General features: G+C 49.5%; 9 protein-coding genes across 9 annotated transcripts; 4 read left to right on the top strand and 5 right to left on the bottom strand.

Moving 5' to 3' along the window:
* Positions 1–1,870: 1,870 nt before the first annotated feature.
* On the bottom strand, positions 1,871–2,575 carry PSV08DRAFT_257951 (uncharacterized protein; the record flags this gene model as incomplete). Its single annotated transcript, XM_014218533.2, has 1 exon — positions 1,871–2,575. A coding segment is annotated over exon 1 (532 nt), but the record flags the coding sequence as incomplete, so codon positions are not given.
* A 218-nt stretch (positions 2,576–2,793) lies between these two features.
* PSV08DRAFT_2772 (isoprenoid synthase domain-containing protein) lies at positions 2,794–4,609 on the top strand. The gene is made up of 2 exons (XM_014218534.2): positions 2,794–4,084; positions 4,180–4,609. Exons 1-2 carry the CDS (start codon positions 2,876–2,878, stop codon positions 4,339–4,341), a joined length of 1,371 nt encoding a protein of 456 aa, XP_014074009.2. The 5' UTR covers positions 2,794–2,875; the 3' UTR covers positions 4,342–4,609.
* Positions 4,610–4,886: 277 nt separating this feature from the next.
* On the bottom strand, positions 4,887–6,767 carry PSV08DRAFT_257911 (uncharacterized protein). The gene is made up of 3 exons (XM_014218535.2): positions 6,609–6,767; positions 5,103–6,542; positions 4,887–5,046 (listed from the first exon to the last, which is right to left on the bottom strand). The coding sequence occupies exons 1-3, from the start codon at positions 6,729–6,731 to the stop codon at positions 4,957–4,959; spliced, it is 1,653 nt and encodes a 550-aa protein (XP_014074010.1). The 5' UTR covers positions 6,732–6,767; the 3' UTR covers positions 4,887–4,956.
* A 158-nt stretch (positions 6,768–6,925) lies between these two features.
* On the top strand, positions 6,926–7,745 carry PSV08DRAFT_257902 (uncharacterized protein). Its single transcript, XM_014218536.2, has 3 exons — positions 6,926–7,036; positions 7,105–7,136; positions 7,188–7,745. Exons 1-3 carry the CDS (start codon positions 6,992–6,994, stop codon positions 7,678–7,680), a joined length of 570 nt encoding a protein of 189 aa, XP_014074011.1. The 5' UTR covers positions 6,926–6,991; the 3' UTR covers positions 7,681–7,745.
* A 1,492-nt stretch (positions 7,746–9,237) lies between these two features.
* On the top strand, positions 9,238–11,258 carry PSV08DRAFT_193238 (heterokaryon incompatibility protein-domain-containing protein). The gene has a single exon (XM_014218537.2). The coding sequence runs from the start codon at positions 9,262–9,264 to the stop codon at positions 11,239–11,241; it is 1,980 nt and encodes a 659-aa protein (XP_014074012.1). The 5' UTR covers positions 9,238–9,261; the 3' UTR covers positions 11,242–11,258.
* Positions 11,259–11,456: 198 nt separating this feature from the next.
* PSV08DRAFT_242769 (fungal trichothecene efflux pump) lies at positions 11,457–13,329 on the bottom strand (the record flags this gene model as incomplete). The annotated part of the gene is made up of 2 exons (XM_014218538.1): positions 11,457–13,093; positions 13,161–13,329. The coding sequence occupies 2 exons, from the start codon at positions 13,327–13,329 to the stop codon at positions 11,457–11,459; spliced, it is 1,806 nt and encodes a 601-aa protein (XP_014074013.1).
* A 759-nt stretch (positions 13,330–14,088) lies between these two features.
* PSV08DRAFT_367423 (multicopper oxidase) lies at positions 14,089–17,860 on the bottom strand (the record flags this gene model as incomplete). The annotated part of the gene is made up of 6 exons (XM_066093125.1): positions 14,089–14,259; positions 14,517–14,709; positions 14,761–14,835; position 14,892; positions 15,975–16,164; positions 16,223–17,860. The coding sequence occupies 6 exons, from the start codon at positions 17,858–17,860 to the stop codon at positions 14,089–14,091; spliced, it is 2,268 nt and encodes a 755-aa protein (XP_065949991.1).
* A 1,932-nt stretch (positions 17,861–19,792) lies between these two features.
* Positions 19,793–20,323, bottom strand: PSV08DRAFT_358158 (RmlC-like cupin domain-containing protein; the record flags this gene model as incomplete). The annotated part of the gene is made up of 1 exon (XM_014218541.2): positions 19,793–20,323. Exon 1 carries the CDS (start codon positions 20,303–20,305, stop codon positions 19,793–19,795), a length of 513 nt encoding a protein of 170 aa, XP_014074016.2. The 5' UTR covers positions 20,306–20,323.
* A 524-nt stretch (positions 20,324–20,847) lies between these two features.
* PSV08DRAFT_398123 (inosine-uridine preferring nucleoside hydrolase-domain-containing protein) lies at positions 20,848–21,923 on the top strand (the record flags this gene model as incomplete). The annotated part of the gene is made up of 2 exons (XM_014218542.1): positions 20,848–20,969; positions 21,023–21,923. The coding sequence occupies 2 exons, from the start codon at positions 20,848–20,850 to the stop codon at positions 21,921–21,923; spliced, it is 1,023 nt and encodes a 340-aa protein (XP_014074017.1).
* Between the last annotated feature and the right edge of the window lie 13 nt (positions 21,924–21,936).

Raw genomic sequence — 21,936 nt, 5'->3', positions numbered from 1 at the left:
CCACGCCCGCAGAGGACAGTGGTTCGTCTCCTCGCCCAATACCAGAGTTGGATTACCAAGCTGCAGTCAGTGCGTTGACACTGCAATTTTTGAATGAACATGAAGCTACTCGTGTTGCGGCTATCGCGTGGCTGATCATGCTACATAGGATGGCACCCGGCAGGGTGAGTAGACATCGAGCCCGACCTATACAGCGCTAACCCGTGTGCAGATACTGACAGTGGATGACGGAACCTTTCCAGCATTGCTTAAGACACTCTCTGACCCTTCCGATGCGGTTGTTACGCGCGACCTGCTACTCCTCTCTCAGATATCTCTGCATAGCGACGATACATACTTCACCTCGTTCATGGTCAACTTGCTGAAGCTGTTCTGCACTGACCGCAGGCTGCTCGAGACGCGCGGTAACCTTATTATCAGACAGCTATGCCTCACCCTCAGTGCCGAAAGGATCTATCGCACCATGGCTGACTGCTTAGCAAAAGACGAAGATGTCGAGTTTGCAAGCATCATGGTGCAGAACCTCAACAACAACCTCATCACTGCGCCAGAGCTCGCAGACCTGCGGAGGCGACTAAGGAACCTTGACAGCAAGGACGGCCAATCCTTCTTCGTCACTCTTTTCAAGGCCTGGTGTCACAACGCCGTGGCTACCTTCTCACTGTGTCTCCTCGCTCAAGCCTACGAACAAGCATACCATTTACTGCAAGTCTTGTAGGTGATTCACTCGCATTCGTACAGATACCGAGACTAACCATTACAGCGCCGAACTTGAGATGACGGTCAACATGCTTATCCAGATTGACAAGCTGGTTCAACTTCTCGAGTCTCCAGTCTTCACTTGTAAGATTTCCTGACCTGAGCTCTGTACAGGGTCGCTAATGAAGTTACAGATCTCCGTATGCAGCTCCTCGAGCCTGAACGATATCCGCACTTGTACAAGTGCATGTACGGTCTACTGATGCTACTTCCCCAATCCTCTGCTTTTGCCGCGCTTAAGAATCGCCTCAACAGCGTCTCAGCCATAGGCTACCTGCATATTGCGCCTCAGCGCAGCAGCTCGACGTATGTGCACCCTTCCTCTTCCCCCACCTTGAATCACTTGCGGCAAAAAAGCTCAGAAGCCGGCGCGAACAGTAGTAGCGGTAGTGGCATTGCCTCGCCTGGAGGAGCCAACATATCCAACTTCGAACGGTCTGGCCGATTGAAGCCAAGGGACGTGCTAGGCGGCCCAGAAGCGGGTGCAACGGTGAAGTGGACCGAGTTGCTAGAGCGATTCAAGCAGACGCAGGAAAAGGCAAGGCGCAGTCAAAGAATGGCCAGCATGGGCGAAGAAGAGGAGGTCTACGAAAAAATGGGCCCGACAGTACCGACTCCGTCTGCGCCACCCAAGAGTGTTGCTGGGCTTAGGCCAGGAAGTCCTGCAGGCGCAATGAGACCGCCTCCAGCGCCTGCACCGCAGGGTCCTCTGCCAGGACACAAGCCACGGTCTAGCCTGAGTAACCTAGGAAGGTTTGCTGGAGGAGTGGCAGGGAGAAGAAAGGACAAGAAATAGGCAGGTGAGGGTGTGCATAGGCTGGTTTATTGATGCGTTTTTTGGCGGGCGCGAGTGATTACGAGATGCATTATTGGCGTCTGTTTGGAGTAAAGTCGATTTGTTTACGGTCATCGTTAGGCATGGACGGCGTCTAGTACGACAGTGTTTCTTTAGCGATGTTTGCCCTTTCTGAACCTGACCCCATCGCCGTCTTTCTCTTTCCATCCAGTCGCTTCTGCTCCTTCGCCCTCGTCACCCAACACCCACGTCTTAACAATCTCCTTTATTTCAGGTTTCTTCTTCTCCAACCTCTTTGCCTCCTTGACCTTTCTTACATAGCCACTATAGACTGCCACTTCGGCGACGGCTATGCCCAAGGAGCCTCCCATGCTCAGTCCCAGCCTCGAGCCGACAGTCCAGTGGCGTGCAGCGACCCAGATGAAGACGGCGACGCAAACAATGGAGATTAATATGTTGATTATGAGGATAATCTGGCGATGCACTTCCTCGTACGATAAATCGTCTTCTTCACTCGTTGTCTGCCGAGCCCCGATGCTGAAGGGTTCTGGGGCGTGGGGGAAGCGCTGGGAAAAGGTTTCGCGGGTAGGCGGTGGGTGCAACATGCGCTCGTAGGAGAGGGCTTCTTGCTCAGCGCGGAGGCGTGCCATGAGAGCCTCGTACTCGGGCGTCTTTGCTGGCTTTGGGGGCGGGGGCGGGGTGTACACTGTGGTACTCGTGAGAAGAGATGCGAGAGTCCTGGGAATGGGCTCTTCGGCATCTTTTGTAGCCTCGTCGCTGGCTGAAGGTTCATCCAGACTCTGACGCGGGAGATGCTTCTTGAGCAGCTTGGAGAGGTCGACCAGCTGGCTGTGGGAGATGGGGTTGCCTGGTGTGGCATGTGCGAGCGTGGGTTCGTCGGTGCGTTGCAGGCTGGCGTAGTCGTCGGGCGATAACTCCTCAGCTTTTGCGACTGCCCGGACAATACCGGGTGTCATGGTTAGAAGCACCATGGTGGAGGGTGATTGTAGGTATGGCTGTAGTATGTATTGGCTTGGAAGAACGTCCCGACTTCCCACGCATGCGCGGCACGTCGGTATCGCCAACGTCGCGACTGACAGGGATAATGCGGCGGCCGTAGCAAGTTAGCGTTCCGAACGTCATGGATATTTTAAACTTAGCAAATCTCGGCCGTAGCTTACAGGCCAACTCCAATTGTGCGGCAACTAGCTCACCTCCGCCCACTTCCTCTGCTGCTGGACCGTGCCAGAATTGCTCAATTGCACCTGGAAACCGCCATTCGCCCTCTGCGACGTCGCCAGCACGCAAAACTCCCCCTCCATGTTGAGCCGCTCTCCTCGGCTCGTGCCGTTTATCGCGCGACCGCAAACCTCCTGTCCTTCGTCCACAACATACCGCTCGATATGTCCCTACAGTAGCGTCCCCCTCTCACGCTCTACACAAAGTCGGAATGCCGCCCCAACACTGCACCACCCCTCCAGGCGGCGGCACCAATCGTCCTGGGCTACTGCTGTGAATGTTGCGCAGCATGTGCGGGCGACGCCGCCGCCAGATGCGCCAATAAAGATGGATCCTTTCCAAACAGTGGCGCGAGAAATGAAGTTTTTGACAGGCAACATACGGCAATTGCTCGGCTCAGGACATCCCACCCTTGACACTGTGGCCAAGTACTACACGCAGAGTGAGGGGAAATATGTACGGCCCATGCTCGTTCTGTTGATGAGCCGCGCTACGGCCCTCACACCCCACCGAAACACTGCGAGAGGTGGAATTGGCAGCCAAAGCGCAGACATTAGCATAACAAACCCGACTATCCTCGCAGACGAGAACCCAGACACCAGCCCCATTAGCAGCATACGACATGACTCTGCATACACCCCAGAAGACAGCGACATCCTCCCTTCGCAACGGCGGCTAGCAGAAATCACCGAACTCATCCACACAGCCAGTCTGCTCCACGACGATGTCATCGACCACTCCGTCTCGCGCCGTGCGGCGCCTTCTGCAAACATTGAATTCGGCAACAAAATGGCAGTGCTAGCCGGAGATTTCCTCCTCGGCAGAGCATCCGTTGCGCTCGCTCGTTTGCGCGACCCAGAAGTTACGGAGTTGCTTGCCACTGTCATTGCCAACCTCGTCGAGGGCGAGTTCATGCAGCTCAAGAATACTGCGCGCGACGAAAAGAACCCCATCTGGACTGAGGAAACAGTCTCGTATTACCTCCAAAAGACATATCTCAAGTCGGCCTCGCTCATCTCTAAGAGCTGTCGTGCCGCTGCTATCCTCGGTGGCTCGACTCCAGATGTGGTCGAAGCGGCGTACCTTTACGGCAAGAATCTTGGGCTGGCCTTCCAGCTTGTAGACGATATGCTGGATTACACTGTTAGCGAAGCTGAGCTGGGAAAACCAGCTGGTGCGGATCTGGAGCTCGGACTAGCGACTGCACCGTTGCTTTTTGCATGGAAGGAAAATAAGAGTTTGGGCAAGTTGGTTGGTAGGAAGTTTTCTGAACAAGGTGATGTGCAGCAGGTGAGTTTTCTCCCTTTTACTTTCTTCGTTTAGGGTTGTTTGTTTTTTTCGCTCTTCGAAACGGAAACTCTCGATGCTAACAAGTACAATATAAGGCCCGCCAAATCGTCGCCCAATCCTCAGGCCTCGAGCAAACCCGTGCCCTCGCACAGGAATACGTTGATAAAGCCATTGACGCTATTTCTTTCTTCCCGGACTCGGAAGCGAAAACGGGGCTCGTGGAAATGTGCACAAAGGTTATGAAGAGGAGGAAGTAGAGGAAATAAAAAAAAGAGTCGCTCAATGCTACAACCCCCCCTCCAAAAACAGTTGCTTGTAGATCATTTCTTTTGCCTTCGTCTTCTTTGGACTTTTTGGCTTGGAAAGCATAGTTGTGTGCATTTATGCCATATTCACTATACTTTTTTTTTGTTCTTGGTCGAAATGGAAAATGGAAAATGGAAATGGGGAATGTTGCATATTATTTTCTCCCCCCATTCTTACCATCTCTCTTCACCTTGCTCATCTTCTTTCCAAAACTCTCCCATCTTGCTTGATTTTTTTTTTTAAAAAAAAATGTTTTTCCCGCTAGCTGTTCCGAAACACACACACACACACACACACACACATATGGCCACTTTGATTGAGTTGGTGCTGATGGGAAGAAAAAAGAGAAGAAGCAGGGAACACAAGTTGAGAAGAAGAAGAAGACTGCGAAGAGTTTCATGTACAAGTACGTGGTGTACAAGATACAAAAATGTTTGCAGATTTGATCAAGAATCACGCAATCGGCTCTGCCAACTATGGCAATGTTCAAGGCATACGGCACTTATGCAAGAGTCTATAATCATTCAAAATATCTACTCAGCTCCTACAAAAGAAAAACCCCGCATCTATATATCCGCTTCAAACGGCCGAACAATTTGCCCCTTTTCCTGCAAGTAATCCTTAACCTGCTTAACCGTGTACTCGCCTCTGTGGAACTGCATGTAAAAGTTAGCAAACGCATCCTTTCCACATTTCGCTACTAATGACTTACCATTCCAGCACCCAACGCAGCGTCTGTCCTCGTCTTCGCAAATACCTCTTCAAAATGTCCCGGGTTACCCGCTCCACTACTCGCAATCACAGGAATCTTGATAGCGCTCTTGACATCATTGATGAGTTCCGTGTCAAACCCGCTGTTGCTGCCATCTTTATCTATGCAGTTGAGCAGAATCTCGCCTGCGCCCATAGCCTCGACAGCCTGAACGAGCTGTCGGACGTCAAAGTCCCTACCTTCGCGTCCGCCCTTGATAGTGCACTGGTACCAGCAGTATTCCTCACCGTTGGGGCCGGGGACAGCCGTCTTGATGGTGTGGTGGGGGGTTGCGTCGGGCGAAGAGACGTATATGCGTTTAGGGTCTACGCTGACGACCACAGCTTGGTTGCCGTAGGCTGAAGAAATGGTTTCGATGGCGGTAGTGCCTGAGAGTTTACTGCCTCGCGCGTAGTACTCCTCGGCTGCGGTTACGGCGTCAGAGCCTATGCTTACCTTGTCCGCCCCAGACTTGAAGTACATGGTGGCAATGTCCAGAGCAGAAATCTTAGTGCCGTCGGTGTCGACAGTGTCGCGGATGCCTCCGCCTATTGTGAGAGGGACGAAGACTGTCTCGCTTGTGCGACGCAGAATCTCGAGCATTGGTGTATCGGCAACAGGGCAGTTGCGGAATGAAGTGATGTTGAGGAAGGTAACTTCGTCAGCGCCTTGCTCGTAGTACTTTTTGGCCATTTCGACGGGTTTGCCTAGGTTTCGCACTTCATTTCCAGCACCCGACTTTTCGCGGACATCATACTGATCGCCTTTTGTAACGACGAGATCACCCTGGTCGTTCGTCCGTACGTCGAGGCATGCAATGACTCGCCTGGTGAGACCTTCCTTTGTGTCAACTGACGATGGCTTCTCGGGCAGCTTCTGTGTCTTCTTCCCTTCCAAGAAAGCCTTAAGGACGCGAAGACCTGCAGCACCACTCTTTTCGGGATGGAACTGCGTGACGAAGACATTGTCCTTTGCCACTGCGCCCACAAACTCCTCGTCACCGTACCGCGCGGTTGCGACTGTCCATCCCTCCTTCTCCAACTTACCCTCCTCGTAAGGCACAGCGTAGGAGTGAACATAGTAGTATTTGGATGTCGGTCGAAGCCCGTATAATGACTCATCTGTCACCTCGCCAGGCCGTGATGTGTTTGCGCTGTTCCATCCGATGTGAGGTACACTCTTGTCTGTGTCTTGAAATCTACGCAGGCGCGCTGGTATCACACCCAATCCCTTGACCTTTGCATCTTCTTCGGATCCTTCAAATAGCGCCTGTAGGCCAACGCATATTCCCATAAAGGGCTTTCCAGCCTTGATGTGTTCGCGGATCGGCTCACTGTAACCAGCCTTTTCCAACTGAGAGAGACAGTGTCCAAAGTGTCCAACACCAGGTATGATGAGTTTCTATTGGCGATGCTGTATCAGCACTTGTCAATTGGTGTACACCTTTTGGTTATGGAGGAGTAGTACCTCTGCCGCGGGAACCTGAGCAGGTGACTTGACCCATTCTACCGTGTAGCCAACTTTTTCAATGGCATTGACGAGGGAGCGGACGTTGCCAGCAACATAATCGAGCATGTGAACCGTCGGCATGGCGAAATATTTGTTTTCAATGTTTTGAATGATAGTAAGGAACTGTCTGACTCTAAATGACGCGGTGGAAGGAAATTTGGATGCACCCCGCCGTAATTGGAGGGAGGGGCAGCTACAGCCACGCTACCGACTAGTGCCCGCAGAATCCCTGCCAAACAAATCTTTGGATCTCCGTGCTCCGCGCAACATTTTCCAAGAGACGCCATCTTCACATCCACAACCCGTAAACTCCCACACGCACTCAGTCGCCCGTCGTCACAATGGTGCGCAAGCTCAAGCATCATGAGCAGAAGCTCTTGAAGAAGGTATGCGCTCGCTGGGCCGTGTTCCACCACGCGACGGTTCACCTTAAATGCTAATTCTATGCTGCTAGGTCGACTTCAACACATACAAGAGCGACAATGAGTAAGTACAATGCGCCATTCATAATTTTGAGCGACACTGATTTCAGAACAGTCACCGAGAAGCAGCGGTAATGCGACGCTATGCCATCCAAGGCCGAGATGACTACCGAAAGTACAACCAGCTCGCGGGTTCATTGCGACAGCTCGCCCACAAGATTGCCGCCCTCGACCCTTCGGATCCCTTCCGACGAAAACACGAAGATCTCATGTTAGAAAAGCTATGGGACATGGGCATTCTTGGTACCGGTGGTGGAGGCAGAGGAAAACTGAGCGACATCGAGCACAAAGTCACCGTGTCTGCTTTTGCACGGAGAAGGCTGCCTGTTGTCATGACACGCCTGCGCATGGCTGACCACATCCAAGCCGCTACCACGCTCATTGAGCAAGGTCATGTCCGTGTGGGAACAGATGTCATCACCGATCCCGCATACCTCGTCACCAGAAATATGGAGGACTTTGTGACCTGGGTCGACTCTTCCAAGATTAAGCGAAACATTATGAAATATCGCGACAAGCTGGACGACTTCGAGCTCGAGGCTTTGTAAGCGTCATAGTGGATTTCCAATGGGCGGCGTTTTGGTCATTTCGGCATTTCAGGGCGTTTTGTATTGGCGATATCCGACTATGAAAAGGAAGGAAGCAAACATTTATCGGCATGAATTACTTTATGGATTTCCCACCACCTTGGGCAACATTACGCTCAAATACCAGCACTTCTACTAGATTTCCGAACTATGCTCTGGACATCAACTGAAAAGTGGGATTAAAGGTGTAACAGCATGGAATTAAAAGTGGCTACTTTCTTACGTTGTTCTGAATCTCTTGTTGCGTCCCTGGGCAGATTTGTCTCAACTGCATACGTTGGCAAGGTCTCGTGCGACACTGAAAATAGCAGGATGGGATGTCAGGAGAATATCTTTCTCTTGATAAGTATTTGCCTAAGTGCAATTGCATTTCACAACGCAGTCAAAAGGTCAATGCGCCTCTTACCCCAGCTTGCCAACACATGCGCTCGAGTCCTAAGTAGTTCAAAAAAAACTGTATGTAGCGCAATCATACTAACATGTATATCTGCCTTGGCGCTTCTCTCAGTTTCATCATTAGCATACTCTAGCTTCGCTTCTTCAGCCCTCTTACTGGGCTACACTATTACTTACGTTTGATCCAGGAGCCTATCACCAGGATCTCGTATATGTTCAACTTAAACTTCAGCTCAAAAAGTTTGTGAAATCAAGTTAAGTATAACACACAACATCCTGACGCAATGTGTAGTGGTGGGTACGGTGAGCTTACCCCGTTGTCGTGAAGGTGGGGATGTGGGTCTACTCATGAACGCGCGGGGCATACGTACTACTTACACAAGCATGTGTACATACTGCTACCGAAGACCGGCCGAAGCGTTCTCTAGATCAGTTGGAATGCTGTTTCAAGGTCCGACAATGAATATCACATGGAAGCGTATCTGCCACTGATCCTCTGTAAAAGCAGTGTTAGTACCAGCAATCAACGGACATAAATCAAAAGCCAAGTAAAACTTTACCCAAAATCCCTAGCACCTTTAATCACCATAGATGCTATTGCTGTCGCTGTACGACTAGCTACCTTTTGCATGCCAAGAAATTGGCAACGATTGTTTACGATACGCCACTCAAGCCCCAGCATCATGTATGACTTTCCCTGCTCAGAATCACGACGCCTGTCCCATGCTGTGAAGAAGACATCTCAACAAGGCAGACACCAACATTCATTGTTATGGGCTGCTGGTGAGGGGAAGGATGGGGAGGATTCCCAGGATTGCTGTATCAACCCGTGATTGGTTCATGGTTATCCCCACCTGCCACGTACGGGGGCAGTGTCAAGGCACTCAGAACAGCCTTATCAAGTTATCGATGTTATCCAAAAACCGGTCAACCAAGTGGCGAAGCACAAGGTTCTGCGCCTCACAAGTAGCAGATGCGTTATCACATGTACACAATCTAATATATGTTTCTAACCCCTCAGGATGTCGACAGGTATCTCGTCTATCCTTCGCGACCAAAACTTCCTGAAGCCCGTGTTCGAATCTAGAAATCTGGCGATATTCCATTTCTCATGAAAGTTTTCTTGCTAAACCTCCCTCATTCAAGATGCAGTACAGGCCTCTTGACGAGACGAAGAACGAAATCCGAGTCCTCAGGTTCCTTGATGTATCCAGCCCTATCTCGGCTGAGGACGCTATCAACTGCTCTCTTGAACACGTTCCGCTGGAATTCTTTCCTCAATTTCAATCCCACCAAGAGAACCCGCAAGTTAAAACATTTCCAGTAGCGTGGGATGTTTTTACCACGTGCGTGGATCTGCGAGATTCGACGCTGGAGCAAACAAGACTTGACAAGGCTACACACACTGGCATAGCCCAAAATCACAGTTATAATAGCGGCTTCCGTTATGCCTGGGGTGATTTCGAGGCTTTGTCCTATACGTGGGGTGATGGAGGCGATACGCGATGTATCTGCGTAAACGGAACCGATATTGATATTCCGATCAATCTCGAAAACGCACTAAGAGCTTTGCGTAATCTGAAAGAGACACGTTTGGGTATGTCTTATTGGGTGGATTGGTTATGTATCAATCAGCAAGATGTGGAAGAGAGAAACAAGCAGGTCAAACGCATGAAAGACATCTACGGCCGAGCTAGGGCTGTGGTTGTCTGGCTAGGCCAAGAAGAAGAAACAGACAGCGATGCAGTCAAGACGATGCATTTCCTTTGTCGCAATCCCTCTGTCGAAAATATACTGGAACTTCCAGGGAATTTGCTGCTCAAAGCATGGCCTGCACTCTTAGCCTTTACAAAAAAGATTTATTGGACTCGATCTTGGATCATCCAAGAGCTCGCCGTGAATCATAATTCGACTTCTTTCTTGTGTGGCAGATTCAAGCTCACTAGAAGGATGATACGCTTGGGAGCTCTCTACTGCCAGGAAGTTTTGAAAGACACAGAAGAGTGGGATTGTCGCTCCGATACTGACTTAGGGCAAGATGAATGGTCTCTAGTTAATCGAATGCATCGCCTAGTAAGTCTTGCCCTCAATCCAAATTTTGGAATAAGCTTGGACCGTTTGTCGAGTCTTATACGTTGGGCAAAAGCCTCCTGTGACAAAGACAAAGTCTATAGTGTACTCGGCTTACTGGATCCTATGATCTCTGCGGATCTCATCCCGGATTACTCGCTTTCTGAGCAGCAAATTTTTACAGAATTCACAACATCTGTTGTCAAAAACCGAGGTGATATAAGTTACATCATGGTAGGAGGCATCCCTACCAGCAAGGGGTGGCCGTCATGGGTACCTGATTGGAGACAGCCGTTTTTGCGTTACCATATTCACTACTTTCGACGTTTTGCAGCGAGCGGAGGCCTACCAACTGAGTTAAGATTTGAGAAAGGGCAGGAGAACGAGAGCCTCCTGATTTGCAGTGGATTTTGTGTGGATACTGTGAATGAAGTTGCGGCAGAGACTTCCCAAATTCAGCACTCTACTCAATTGAGTAACAATACCTCTCCAAATAGGTATGGTGACCTCACACGTCAAGCGCTTCATCAAACCATACTCTTGGGCTATCCTGGACTGAGGAAAGAACCACTCTTCAGGATACCATGGATTCAGGAACCCGATACATATTCAAATTCGGACAACCACCTTGGTGACCAAGAGCAGCTCAAACTCTTTCAGTCAAGAAACTATAAGCGGTTTCACAAGTTCAGAGAGGGTAATAAACATTTCCACGCTGGAGGCCAAGATCTCCAAAGTTTCTTCCCACAGTACCTCGATAGGAAGCCTTACATTTCAAAAATCGCCAAAATCATGTCTCTTGCTTCCATTTCTCTGGAGCAAAGAACCCTAATCACGACATCAACTGGATACTTGGGCCTGGCTCCCATAGCTGTTCGGAGAGGAGATGTTGTGGCTATTTTATTTGGGTCGAAATGCCCCATGATTCTAAGACCAGTCGGCGACTATCGTTTTCAGGTTGTCGGAGAATGTTATATCCATGGACTCATGAACGGGGAAATCCTGAGTCATCTGTCTGATGGAAACGTTGCCCAGCGAGAATTTGTTCTATGTTAGTAGAGCTTAACGTGTCACGCCCTTGACAGAAAGTAAGAGCACGATCGTAGAAGTTTTGAAAGAGCTTCTCGTATCTAAACCAAAACGCAGCCAATAGTGATAGATCGAAATTGCATTTGTGGCCTACATCTAAGATTCTTAGTTAGTCCTCTACGGAAAGAAGACATATGTGTACAACTTTAATAGCGCATGAGCGAATTGAAATTTCCAAAGATCTAAGATACGACAGCATCCATCGATTTCTTATCTTGCAACGCTTTTCGATCCGATTTTTGAACTGCGACTGTTTTGCTTGTATACTTTCTCCTATCCACACTCGGAATAAAGAAAGCTGCTAGAACGCCCAATAGTCCGAAAGCTAGGGCAACTAGATAAGAAAGGTGTGCCCCCTCGAGGTAGGCTTGCTTGTTGCCCAGGCTAGCCGCAGCTTGAATTTCAGGTGTAATACCTGGAATCGCCGCATATGTAGCAGCACTATTTGCTCTCGCGGCTGCGATGAGCCTAGTAACGATGGCAGGAGGGAGGCCAAAAGGAGCTAGGTTAGATCTGACACGCTCAGGTAACATGTTTCCATATTTGTTGTTGGTAACGTTCCCAAAAATGGCGGTCGCAACTGCACCAGCTAGGAGGCGCGAAGTACCCGCCAAACCAGCTGCAGTGCCTATGTCTTCTTGATAAACTATCCCAAATCCGACCAAAACCATGCCATTCAGCAAGTTGACCGACGTGCATGTTGAGATGATGACAGTAAGAACGATGGACTTAGCGGGGTTATCCATCGTGGAGATTGACATGGCGCCAACGCAAGCGGTTTGCAAAGCGACAGCAAACATAATGACCCAACGTTGGTGGCCAATGTATTTGCTGAAGGCCACGATGATACCGCCAATAATAGTACCTAGTGGGAGTACCTCGGCGTATAAGCCCTTTGAGATCTCATCTGTTGCGTAAATGAGTTGTGAGAGACGGGGCCATAGTGTTGCGTTAGAATAGTACTGCATCCCACCGATGGCCATGACCAGCATGGGAACCGTGAAATGTCTCAAAGCTCTAAAGAGACGAGGTGGGAAGAGAGGCGCAGAAAGGGTATAGTAGGCCTCGTAGAAGCCCAGTCCGATCAGTGTGAGTAGGCCGACGATGATAGGAGCGAGCACAGTTGCGGACACCCATGGCGCCATTGAACCACCCCAACTCACCCCAACAATAAACAAAGTACATCCAGCGAGGAACAAAAATAAGCCCAGCCAGTCAAACTCCCTGAGAAGCTGCCCAGCCGACTTACCATGCTCGCTTCTCTTCTGCTCCCAAGACGGCGGATTGTAGAACAAAACCAACAGACCGAGATTGACGACTTGAAAAGCAATCATAACATAATAGCAAATCCTCCAATTCCCCGTTTCTTTAATGATAACCCAACTCACCAACGGCATAACCTGCGCCACAATCGACGCAGCATCAAACAAGCCAATCGTAACATGCCGATACGTACTCGGCACAATCTCTTGCACCGCTCCAAACGCCATCTCTAGGAACCCAGAGCCGCACCCGAACAGCGCACCCCCGGCAATCATCTGGTTGATGCTCTGGCCCGTTGCACTCACGATACTGCCGATTATCAGGATGATGGCACCGGCGATGAAGAAGTAGCGGCGCCCGAAGATGTCAGAGAGGCGGCCGCCGACTGTGACGAACATGGCGCCTCCGAGGTTCCAGGATATTGTTATCCAGGTGTAGCGTGGGTCGGGACCTAGATCGGTGTTGATGTAGGTGAGAATGGCGGGAGGGATGAGGAGGGTGAAGAGGTAGGCGTTGTAGCACATTGCCATTGATATGGCGGCCATGAGGGTGTTGACTAGAGTTTGAAGGTTGGTAAATCTTTTGGTGATTGAAAGTGAATTTGTCGTTGAGGGGATACGTACATGTGAAGCCTACATCTTCTCCTGTTGTCTGTAGATGCCGGACGATTTCTTCGTTTGCGTCTTCCTCTTCAGAACTCGAGTTACGACCTGGGGTATCCGCGTTGCTGATGTTGTTTACATTCTCAATTCGTATCGAGGATGGTTTCTCGTGTTTCAATTGTCCAGCCATGGTGAAATCGAATTGGAAAATCCCCAGGAAACGATAGAAGATCTTGTTCGACGGGAATTTGGAAAAAAAGAAGGAAATCAAATGCTAAAGGACCAGAAAAATTGCAAGTGTAGAGGATCAACATTAGACTTCAGATGATCTTCTCTCCGAACCCCATTCCAACATCCTCCACACTAGTCGCGACCCCAGGAAATGCTCATCAGTTCTGTCCTACACTAAACACGCCACTACTGCATCGAGTTGTTCAAAAGCTGGGTAACTTTCCGGGGATACTCCACCTACCCGCTGATGGGCCCCGCTACCGCCCATTTCAGCTAATTATGACAGGTGTGGTGGCGTCGATCACGTCTTGTAATTGGTGCACGGACTAGGGATTCGGAAAAGGTTAGCCAAGTAGACCAAACTTTTGGAGATTTGCCATGGGTATTGTTGTCCTTTCGCAAGCGCAAAAGTTAATGGTTGTTTGTGTTGGTGTGTCAATGGAATCATAGTGAAAGTACGAGGATTGCAAGAATTCATCGCAGCCAAGTCTTGAATAAGATGAGACTGTTTAGGCCACTCGGGTAGAATTCAGGTACTGATACATGGTATTTTGCGATTGCCATGTTCTTTGTTTTTTCCAAGTGAAATTTTGACGCAGGGTTCATCGACTCAGACCTTACTATCCCACGTTTCGACCACGTGCAAATATCCGGACCCCCGCCTACCCCTCCCGCCAGCCTATCCGGCCTATCCGCTACGAACAACTTGGCTTTGGACCTAGTCTTTCTTTTCATTTTCCATTGCGGCAATTTCGATATCGGTCTTGTGCCAGTAATGGGTGAGATCTCCTACTGGCAGATTGACGGTCCAGCGCATTTCAGCCATCATGATCACAACGAGCATGTACCACCCCAGTATCGCCACAACGAAGTCTAAGGCGCCACCAGCCTGCAAAATATTAGAAAAATGCACAAAACCCAACGAAAGAGATTCAAACACACCTTCTGCAACTTCATTGCTTTATCAAAGTTTGCTTTGCTGACCTCCCAGTATGCTGCACTGAGCAACCAAGTAGCTGTCGCTGCCAACGAAAAGATCCCTACGAAGACCAGATTCATCCTAATCGTGAAGATGCAGAAAGTGGCCATAGCAAAGCCCCAGACGATACAAAACAGCGCAAGGCCAGCATTCAACTCTTTGCTTGCTGCGCCCTCTGCTGCGTTTCCGGTAGCTGAGTAAGAAGCAGCAATGCCAGCCGAAGGGAGTTGCAGCAGTCCAAATGATAGCCAGAAAACTGAGAACAATCCAGTGACCATCATTGGAAAGAATTGTGCTTGGATCCAAAGAAAGATGGTAGATATTGTAAGAAGAAGTGGGCCAGTGAAAAAGAAGATGCCACTGGTAACTGTTAGTATGCAACTACAGGGTAGGAACTGACTATTTCCTTACGCAATGGACTGCAGACCACTTGCACCGCCCCAGCCCATGAGAACCATGGCGAATGAGAAGGTTGAAATTACGAAACTAGAAGTAAAGCTTAGTATATCCGATACCAAAGCGAGCGCATTGTCAAGTCGTACCCTAAGAAACCGAGAGGAACAGCATTTGCGTACTGAGTAACGCGTTCACTGGCATGCGGTACCTTGGGCGCCAAGTACAACTTCTCGAAGAGTTCCGGACTAATGGTGATATTGGTTTGAGCATGTGTGAGTCTAGGTTCTTTGTCGATTTGATCAGAAGTGACGCTGGTGTGCGAGTGAGTCGGCTGCGCTGGGGAAGTTACAGTAGCCATTTTTGCTGAAGAAAACTGAAAGAAAGGAAGACCGTCCGAAACTCGAAGGAGGCAATGTTCATTTATGAGTACAAGACGAAATATTGGGGTCTTCCCTATCGCGTTACTCTCCGTCAGCACATGGAACTGCGGGGTAGATCAGTTATTATACTGGACTTGGTCGTTTATTCAACAGACTAGAATACAATTTGCAGTAGGCCCGGTGCAGAACCTGGGGCTGCAGGTTTCAGCCCGTCGTCCCGTCGAATGTCATCTGCTATTCGTCAAATGTCACCATTGAGCCTCAGCGGTACCGCACATGCAATCGATACAAGGTTTAGTGGGTCCGCAAAGTGGCCGGGACTAAGAGATGCTGACCCAACCGTTGAAAGCTGTCAGAATTTACCCAGAAACATGGTGTAAGGCAGGGTCCCGTACTTGACCACTCGCCTTCTCGAAAGAGATCTTGGTTGGTCGCCTGTGCGCCATGTACCTTGGCGGAGTCTGCTCCACCGTACCCGACGATCTCGACCAACATCTAACCCCGCAAGCCAAGTTCACATAAACAAACCAGGGTCTCGAGATAAGGAAAGGCTTGATTTGTGTACGGGTGCGCTGACAGGCACTAACAAAGTAACTGTTCCGGATATATACAAGGTTTGAGCCGCGACAAGGTGCGCGAACTCAAACAGAAAGATCTGACGAGAGGAGATAAAGTTGCATGGAAAGCAAAAGAAGTGGAAGCGAGTGTAAGAAGCTAAGAACGCGTAAGAGAGAGGCAAAAAAGAAAACCTGAACCCCAAGGCCACACCTCAGGACACCACCCTCCACGCTCGCGCCACAGCTGCCAAAGTTCGCATATGGGACGCCTAGTCTAGCCGGAAAGTCGAACGGCCCTCAATAAGAGGCGGCCATCGCTTCTTAAGACCAGAATCATCTTGAGGCCAGACGTCCGTAGTACCGGCCTTGTATGCAGCCCAGTTGTTGCAGTTGTTGTTCCACTCGGAACCGGCGGCAGGGAGATTGATTTCCTGCTTACGTTCGAGAAACTGAACACTGAGACCCATGCCTACGTGGAAAGCCTATGGGAGAATATCAGCATGGTAGTTCATAATCAAAGGATTCGTATATCCCACTTACAATGTGGCAATGCATCAGCCAAGCTCCTGGGTTGTCCGTAGGGTAAGCGAGAACCAGCCAGCCGCCACCCCTGAGCTGGACGACGTCCCGACGAGGTGGGTTTGTGAAGCGCAGCTGGCTAAAGTGCGTAGCGGAGCTGAATTGGCCATCGCCTGCGCCTAGGACGTAGCTATCGTGTCCGTGGAGATGGATGGGGTGAGCAATGGGCGGGGCGCCTACTGCTTGTTGAATCACCCAGTAGGTCCATGTAGACGCAGAAGTTGACGGGACTTGAACAACATTGTACGACTGAGGGAAACTGTTGTTGTTCTCTGCAACATACTTGATGGTGGGCTTTCCCGGGTCGATGATCATCGAGGTTCCGTTGATAGTCCACAGGACGGTGTTACCGTTCGCCGCGACAGGGCCGAAAGCGACGGGTAGAGTCTTGGACTGGGCAGCGAAGGTGCTACTGGGTACATCCTTTGCAATCTTGGGGCTTGTTATTGGGTCGACGCACGCCGTAAATGGGGAAGCAGGGGCTGTGGAAGTAGGGTCAGCCACAGTTTGTCCTTGGTACGTAAAGATGGCACGGCCTTCGCGAGCGGCGCGTGATTGACAGAGTCCGTTAGCGACAGCACGGAACCAGTAGTTTCCTGCTGTTTGGTTTGCGGTGAAGACGACGTCGTAGCGCTGACCGATTCCGATCTGGAGATGAGTGGTGTTGTATGGGTTGACAGGCACAAAATCCGTTGCGATGACTTGGAATGGATGACCATCAAGATTGACTAGCATGTTCGTGTCCACTGCCGTGTTGACAAGTCGTAGTCGATAGCGCTTTCCAGCTTGGATAGTGACCTTGTTCCATGAGCCACCTCCAGCGGCATTCTTAGCTGTTCCGTTGATCAAGATGTTATCTCCGACTGGCGGACCCAGTCCAGCTTGTCCGTTCTGGAAGGCGATGGAGGCAGCTTGGTATGCCGTCTTGTAGTACCAATCAGTGATCGGCATCACACCAAGATCTTCGTCGTAGTTTGCTGTTGCAGGTCCATTTACAATAACAGTGCCAACGACACCATCTCCGTACTGGTGCGAGAAATGCGAATGGTACCAAGTCGTTCCATACTCGGTGGCTTGGAACTCGTAGGTCTTGAAGTCACCCGGGGCCACAGCACACTCAGTGATACCATTTACACCGTCTTGGATGTTTTTGTTAAGCATGCGGAAGCCGTGCCAGTGGAAGGAAGTACCGTTGGATTGCAAAAGGTTTCGTACGGTGACCCTGATCGTGTCTCCCCAATTCGCAACAATTGTTGGTCCTGGGAATCTTCCGTTGATAAGCATGCAAACCCTCGATCCAGCACCATCGGGGTTGCACGTCGTGTTCTCAACCCTCAAATTGTACGAGCGAACCACTCCAGTATTGGGCCAGGACGTGTACATGTCAGTCGACGACGTGAAGCCTGGAGCCCAACAATGCCTCGTGTTTGGAGTATTTCCAACATTGATACAGGAGGCTGGTGACTGGCGCTCTTCGAGACCACCCCGCTTGGGCGTAAAAGGGGCGAAAGCAGGGAACTCATTGGGGATAGCTGCTGCGTTGGCAAGGGAATGGGAAAGCCCGAGCAGGACAGTCCCAAGGAAGTGAATAGACTTCATTGTACCTCCGTACAACGAAAAGAAATGAGTGTTCTTCTGTAAAGACTGGAAGAAGGAAGAGAAGGACGCTTTCCAATGTATCTCTTGCAGTTTAGATTCTGCTCTGAGGTTCAGAAGCAGCGTGTTTCCGACTTCTTATATTCGCTCACGGTGTTTAGGACTCTTCATCCTCTGCATCACGAGTTATCCTTCTCGTACGACTAGACAAGCCCAGTCTTGTTCATAAAACGCCTTCAATATTCACGGACTCAGGAGATACACACCCGGTTTCCATGTTAGTAGGTGAATACGAGAGGATGTTCAGCTCTATCCACAGTCGCCGGAAATTTGGTGTTGTGATGACGGTTGAAGGCGTCGAATAGTGAGCGGCCTTTTCAAGAACACATACTAGTGGAAAAGTCAGCCCGCAAATAGCTACCTATTCCGTCTCTAAGATAGTCAACATCTACACGGAAATTTTGATTGTTGTTTTCTCTTCAAGTCAAGTTTAGCGTTGGAATGGCGGGCTATTCAAAGCCACAGAAGGATTTACGGATTCCGAAACCGACAGTCCAAGTCTGACAGACCGAATCCGGTATTTTTGAATAGTTTGAGGCGGTTGTCCAGTATAGCTAATAGAAGCGAGATGTCTGATGAGATGTCGGCCATGGCTGTAACATGTGCCTATTCTCGTGATGTGCTGATTTGCAACCAATTACTCATTATCATGGGACCCAGGTATTTAGGTCATTTGTGCTTCATCGAGAGGAAGTCCGAAGGCCGGACGTTTAGACTAGACTTATTAGCAAATGCACGTAAATGCAGGAGAAAACATGTGCAAATGATAAGTCAAACGAACTGAACCTATTGAAAAACAAAACATTTGTCTAGAGGTTGAGCGATTCGACTTCCCAACGCTTCGTTGACTAGTCTGATTCTCGAGTTTAGGTAAGTTCACATGCATCTGTCAAAATGGGCAGCAGTTCGGGCTGGATATTCTGCAAAAACACATTCCAAGAAGCTTTCGTCCAGTATTTCTTAGCCGTCCAAGTCTAATGTGATCTAGGCTTCATTCCTGTTCTGTATGGGCTATCTTCGATCAAATTTCACATGCACTTCCAGGTTGCTAGAAAAGGTAAGTACTGGAAAGTATAATTAGTGCTTACCTACTGATCTCCCGGTTACGTGCATGACGCTAGTTCTAGAATGCATTCTTTGTTAGTACGTTATCCGAAAGCTTCATCGGACAAGTTTTAGAAGGTTCACCGATACCAAAGCTGTCTTCGAGTTAAATTTGTTATGTTAATGGCAAGTGTTATATGGAAATAGATTTCTATCACATACTACTAGAATGCGGGATTGTGTGTCTCGGCAATCTCAACAATACACCAACTCCACTTGTACTCCTTGTAATCGTCTCCCAAAGAAAAATCATGCGATGAGATGCGTTATTCTTCTGCACTCGGTCATACCTCCATGAACTCGGTGTTGGCATCGGGGTCTGTAGCGCCATGGCGGCAGAGCTGTGTCTTAAGCGAGCCAGCGAAGTCCGAGAAGTAAGTAAGCGAACGGACAATCGACACCGAGTATGTCATGCCGCACAATTCTGATTGGAAGAAACCAATCGGTATTGGACATGTGGAAATGAGAGCGACACGAGTAGGGTGAGCAGGCTTACTGCGCCACTACCGCTGATGGGTTAGAGGCTTAGTGGCTTGACAGGTCTACACTCCATTTCATGGCATGCTCTGAAGCTATGCAACTGGTCTTTTCGAATGTGAAGCGATAAATGAGTGACATTGTCTTGATAATTTGCCCACTTGGATCTAGTTGTCATCTAACGTCGTCGCTGTGCCGCGTCTGGATACAAGCAACTTGCCTTAGTGTTGATGTGGAGTGTAGTTTGAGCAAACCCAATTCATCGTTGAACAAGGAAAACAGCTTTACCCATCCCTATATGCTATTCTTCGGTTCAAATTCTGGTCCTGGTAATTGAAAGCCGTCCTCTGAGAATCCTGGGGCCACGGTTGTCCCAACAAGCGTCCAAGTGCCCAAACTGGTAGCTCTTTGCCAGCGCCCTTTCTCGATGACGATTTGTGGACTCTGATTCTCGAAGATGTCGTTTCCTAGGAGTTTATGTTCAGTCGCTGTCCCATTATTCCACGACAGATCCAGTTTCAACGGTGCGCCTGCGTAATAATGCCAGATCTCGACCGCGTCCACGATGCGATGCCAGTATGAAGGACCAACGTCACCCTCCAACAGGTAATAAATAGCCGTAGAGTAGGACCTATTGTTGAGGTTGGCGGCATCTTCGAATGTTTGTCGATAATAGCCTTTTTCTGGATTTGGTTCGAGATGAAGCCTGTCGATGACCTCCTGTGCGCTTGGGCCATCTCCGTGCGAAGCAAGCACTCCAAGTAGCGATATCGCAAACCAGATACTGAGAGATTTCTTCATGCTCATGAACTATGTCTTTGTTGTATTGTGGGGTTCGGAAGCGGCGTGCGGAGATACACGTCGACTGCAGCACGCCATGTCACCTCGAAATCGGCACTTGCCCAAAGCGATCACGTCATTTGCCCACATACTGTCGACTGCAATCTTTGCGTTCAAAGCAGCATCAATCCTCAACTTCGCGCAAGTATGAACATTAGCAAAAGACACAGTTTCATCGTGTTTGCATTATTTCCGAGTGTGTTTCGCGAGCATCTGGCATAAATTCCGATGTTTCCTTATCGCCCATATCTCGTTGCAGAGGCGGTTGATGCCATCGGGATCGTCGCTTCAGTGGAAAGTTACATACCGTGGACTTTTTATAGTGGGGCTGTGTTACGGACCGAGTGCTCGATGTTACACACGTCTTATCGTAGCCTTCAAAGAGGCTGTTTGCTTAAATTCCGTCTTTGCGAAGAGAATCATTGCACATTCTAACACACACACACACACTCTCTCTCTCTACCCTCGGTCTGGGCTGGGAATCTTACCAAATTCGATCTCTAGCCGCCATGCTCGCTGCTTCAAAATGGAGATATGCGCTGGCTATCTTATCGGTACTGTCATTTGTCGATTCAGCAAATCAGCAAACAAAAGAATTTATTGTGGATACTGATCTCTTCGACGCGATTGAGTACGGTTACTACGTGCCAACTACGCTTAAAACTCCAACTTACACTACATTAGCGACACTGCAGCGCTCCTTCTCGCTTCCACTCTACCCAACACCAAACTGTTAGCTGTAAATGTCAACGTCAACTCTACATACTCGGCGCTCGCTGCATCTGCAATTGTCAACTACTACGGGTATTCATCCCTTCCCATTGGACTACGAAGGCCTTATACCAATGTGACCTCTTCTGAACCCTTTGGGAAAGAATATGCGAGCAGGGTGGCTGCCAGATGGTCTGGAGGCTCTGTTCCCTGGTTCGATGTCAACAAAACATTGGACCCTGTGGAATTGTATCGCAAAACACTTGGCGAGGCAAAGAATGGCAGCATAACAATCATCTCACTTGGATTTATGGGATCTCTCTCAGGTCTCTTGAACTCTACGGCAGACAAATATTCCCCCTTGGATGGATATGGCCTAGTGAAGGCCAAGGTAAAGGAGTTGGTGGTGATGGGTGGCGGATACCTCGCAAAGGGGTCCCTCGATCAAGAGTACAATTTTGCCATCCAAGAAGCACCGCATGTTGTTAATACATGGCCGAGCCTTGTACCCATGACTTTTATCGGAGCCGAGCTCGGTGTGCAAGTTTTGACAGGGGCACGACTCACTACATGCGGCCCCTCTGGCGACCCAGTAAGAACGAGTTTTGAGTGGTGGGGTGGCGCCAATGTTTCACAGTATTCCTGGGATCATCTGGCAATGGTATATGCTGGTCGTGGTCTGGGCAACTGGTTCGAATATGCAAACGCAAATGGCTACAACTATGTATATCCTAACGGAACCAACATCTGGGTTGAAGACGAACGCATAACCAACCAGCACTATCTGAAGCTGAAAACCTCAAATGAGACCGTAGCGAAGGGGCTGGAGGATCTGTTACTGCGGGGCGCATGGGCAAATGCCCAAGTGGACTGAAGCCTCGCACTAG

Source organism: Bipolaris maydis, assembly GCF_028858645.1.
Source record: "Bipolaris maydis strain C4 unplaced genomic scaffold PSV08scaffold_1, whole genome shotgun sequence".
In the NCBI taxonomy this organism is placed as follows: Eukaryota; Fungi; Ascomycota; class Dothideomycetes; order Pleosporales; family Pleosporaceae; genus Bipolaris; species Bipolaris maydis.
This window is presented reverse-complemented; position numbering and strand designations above follow the sequence as displayed.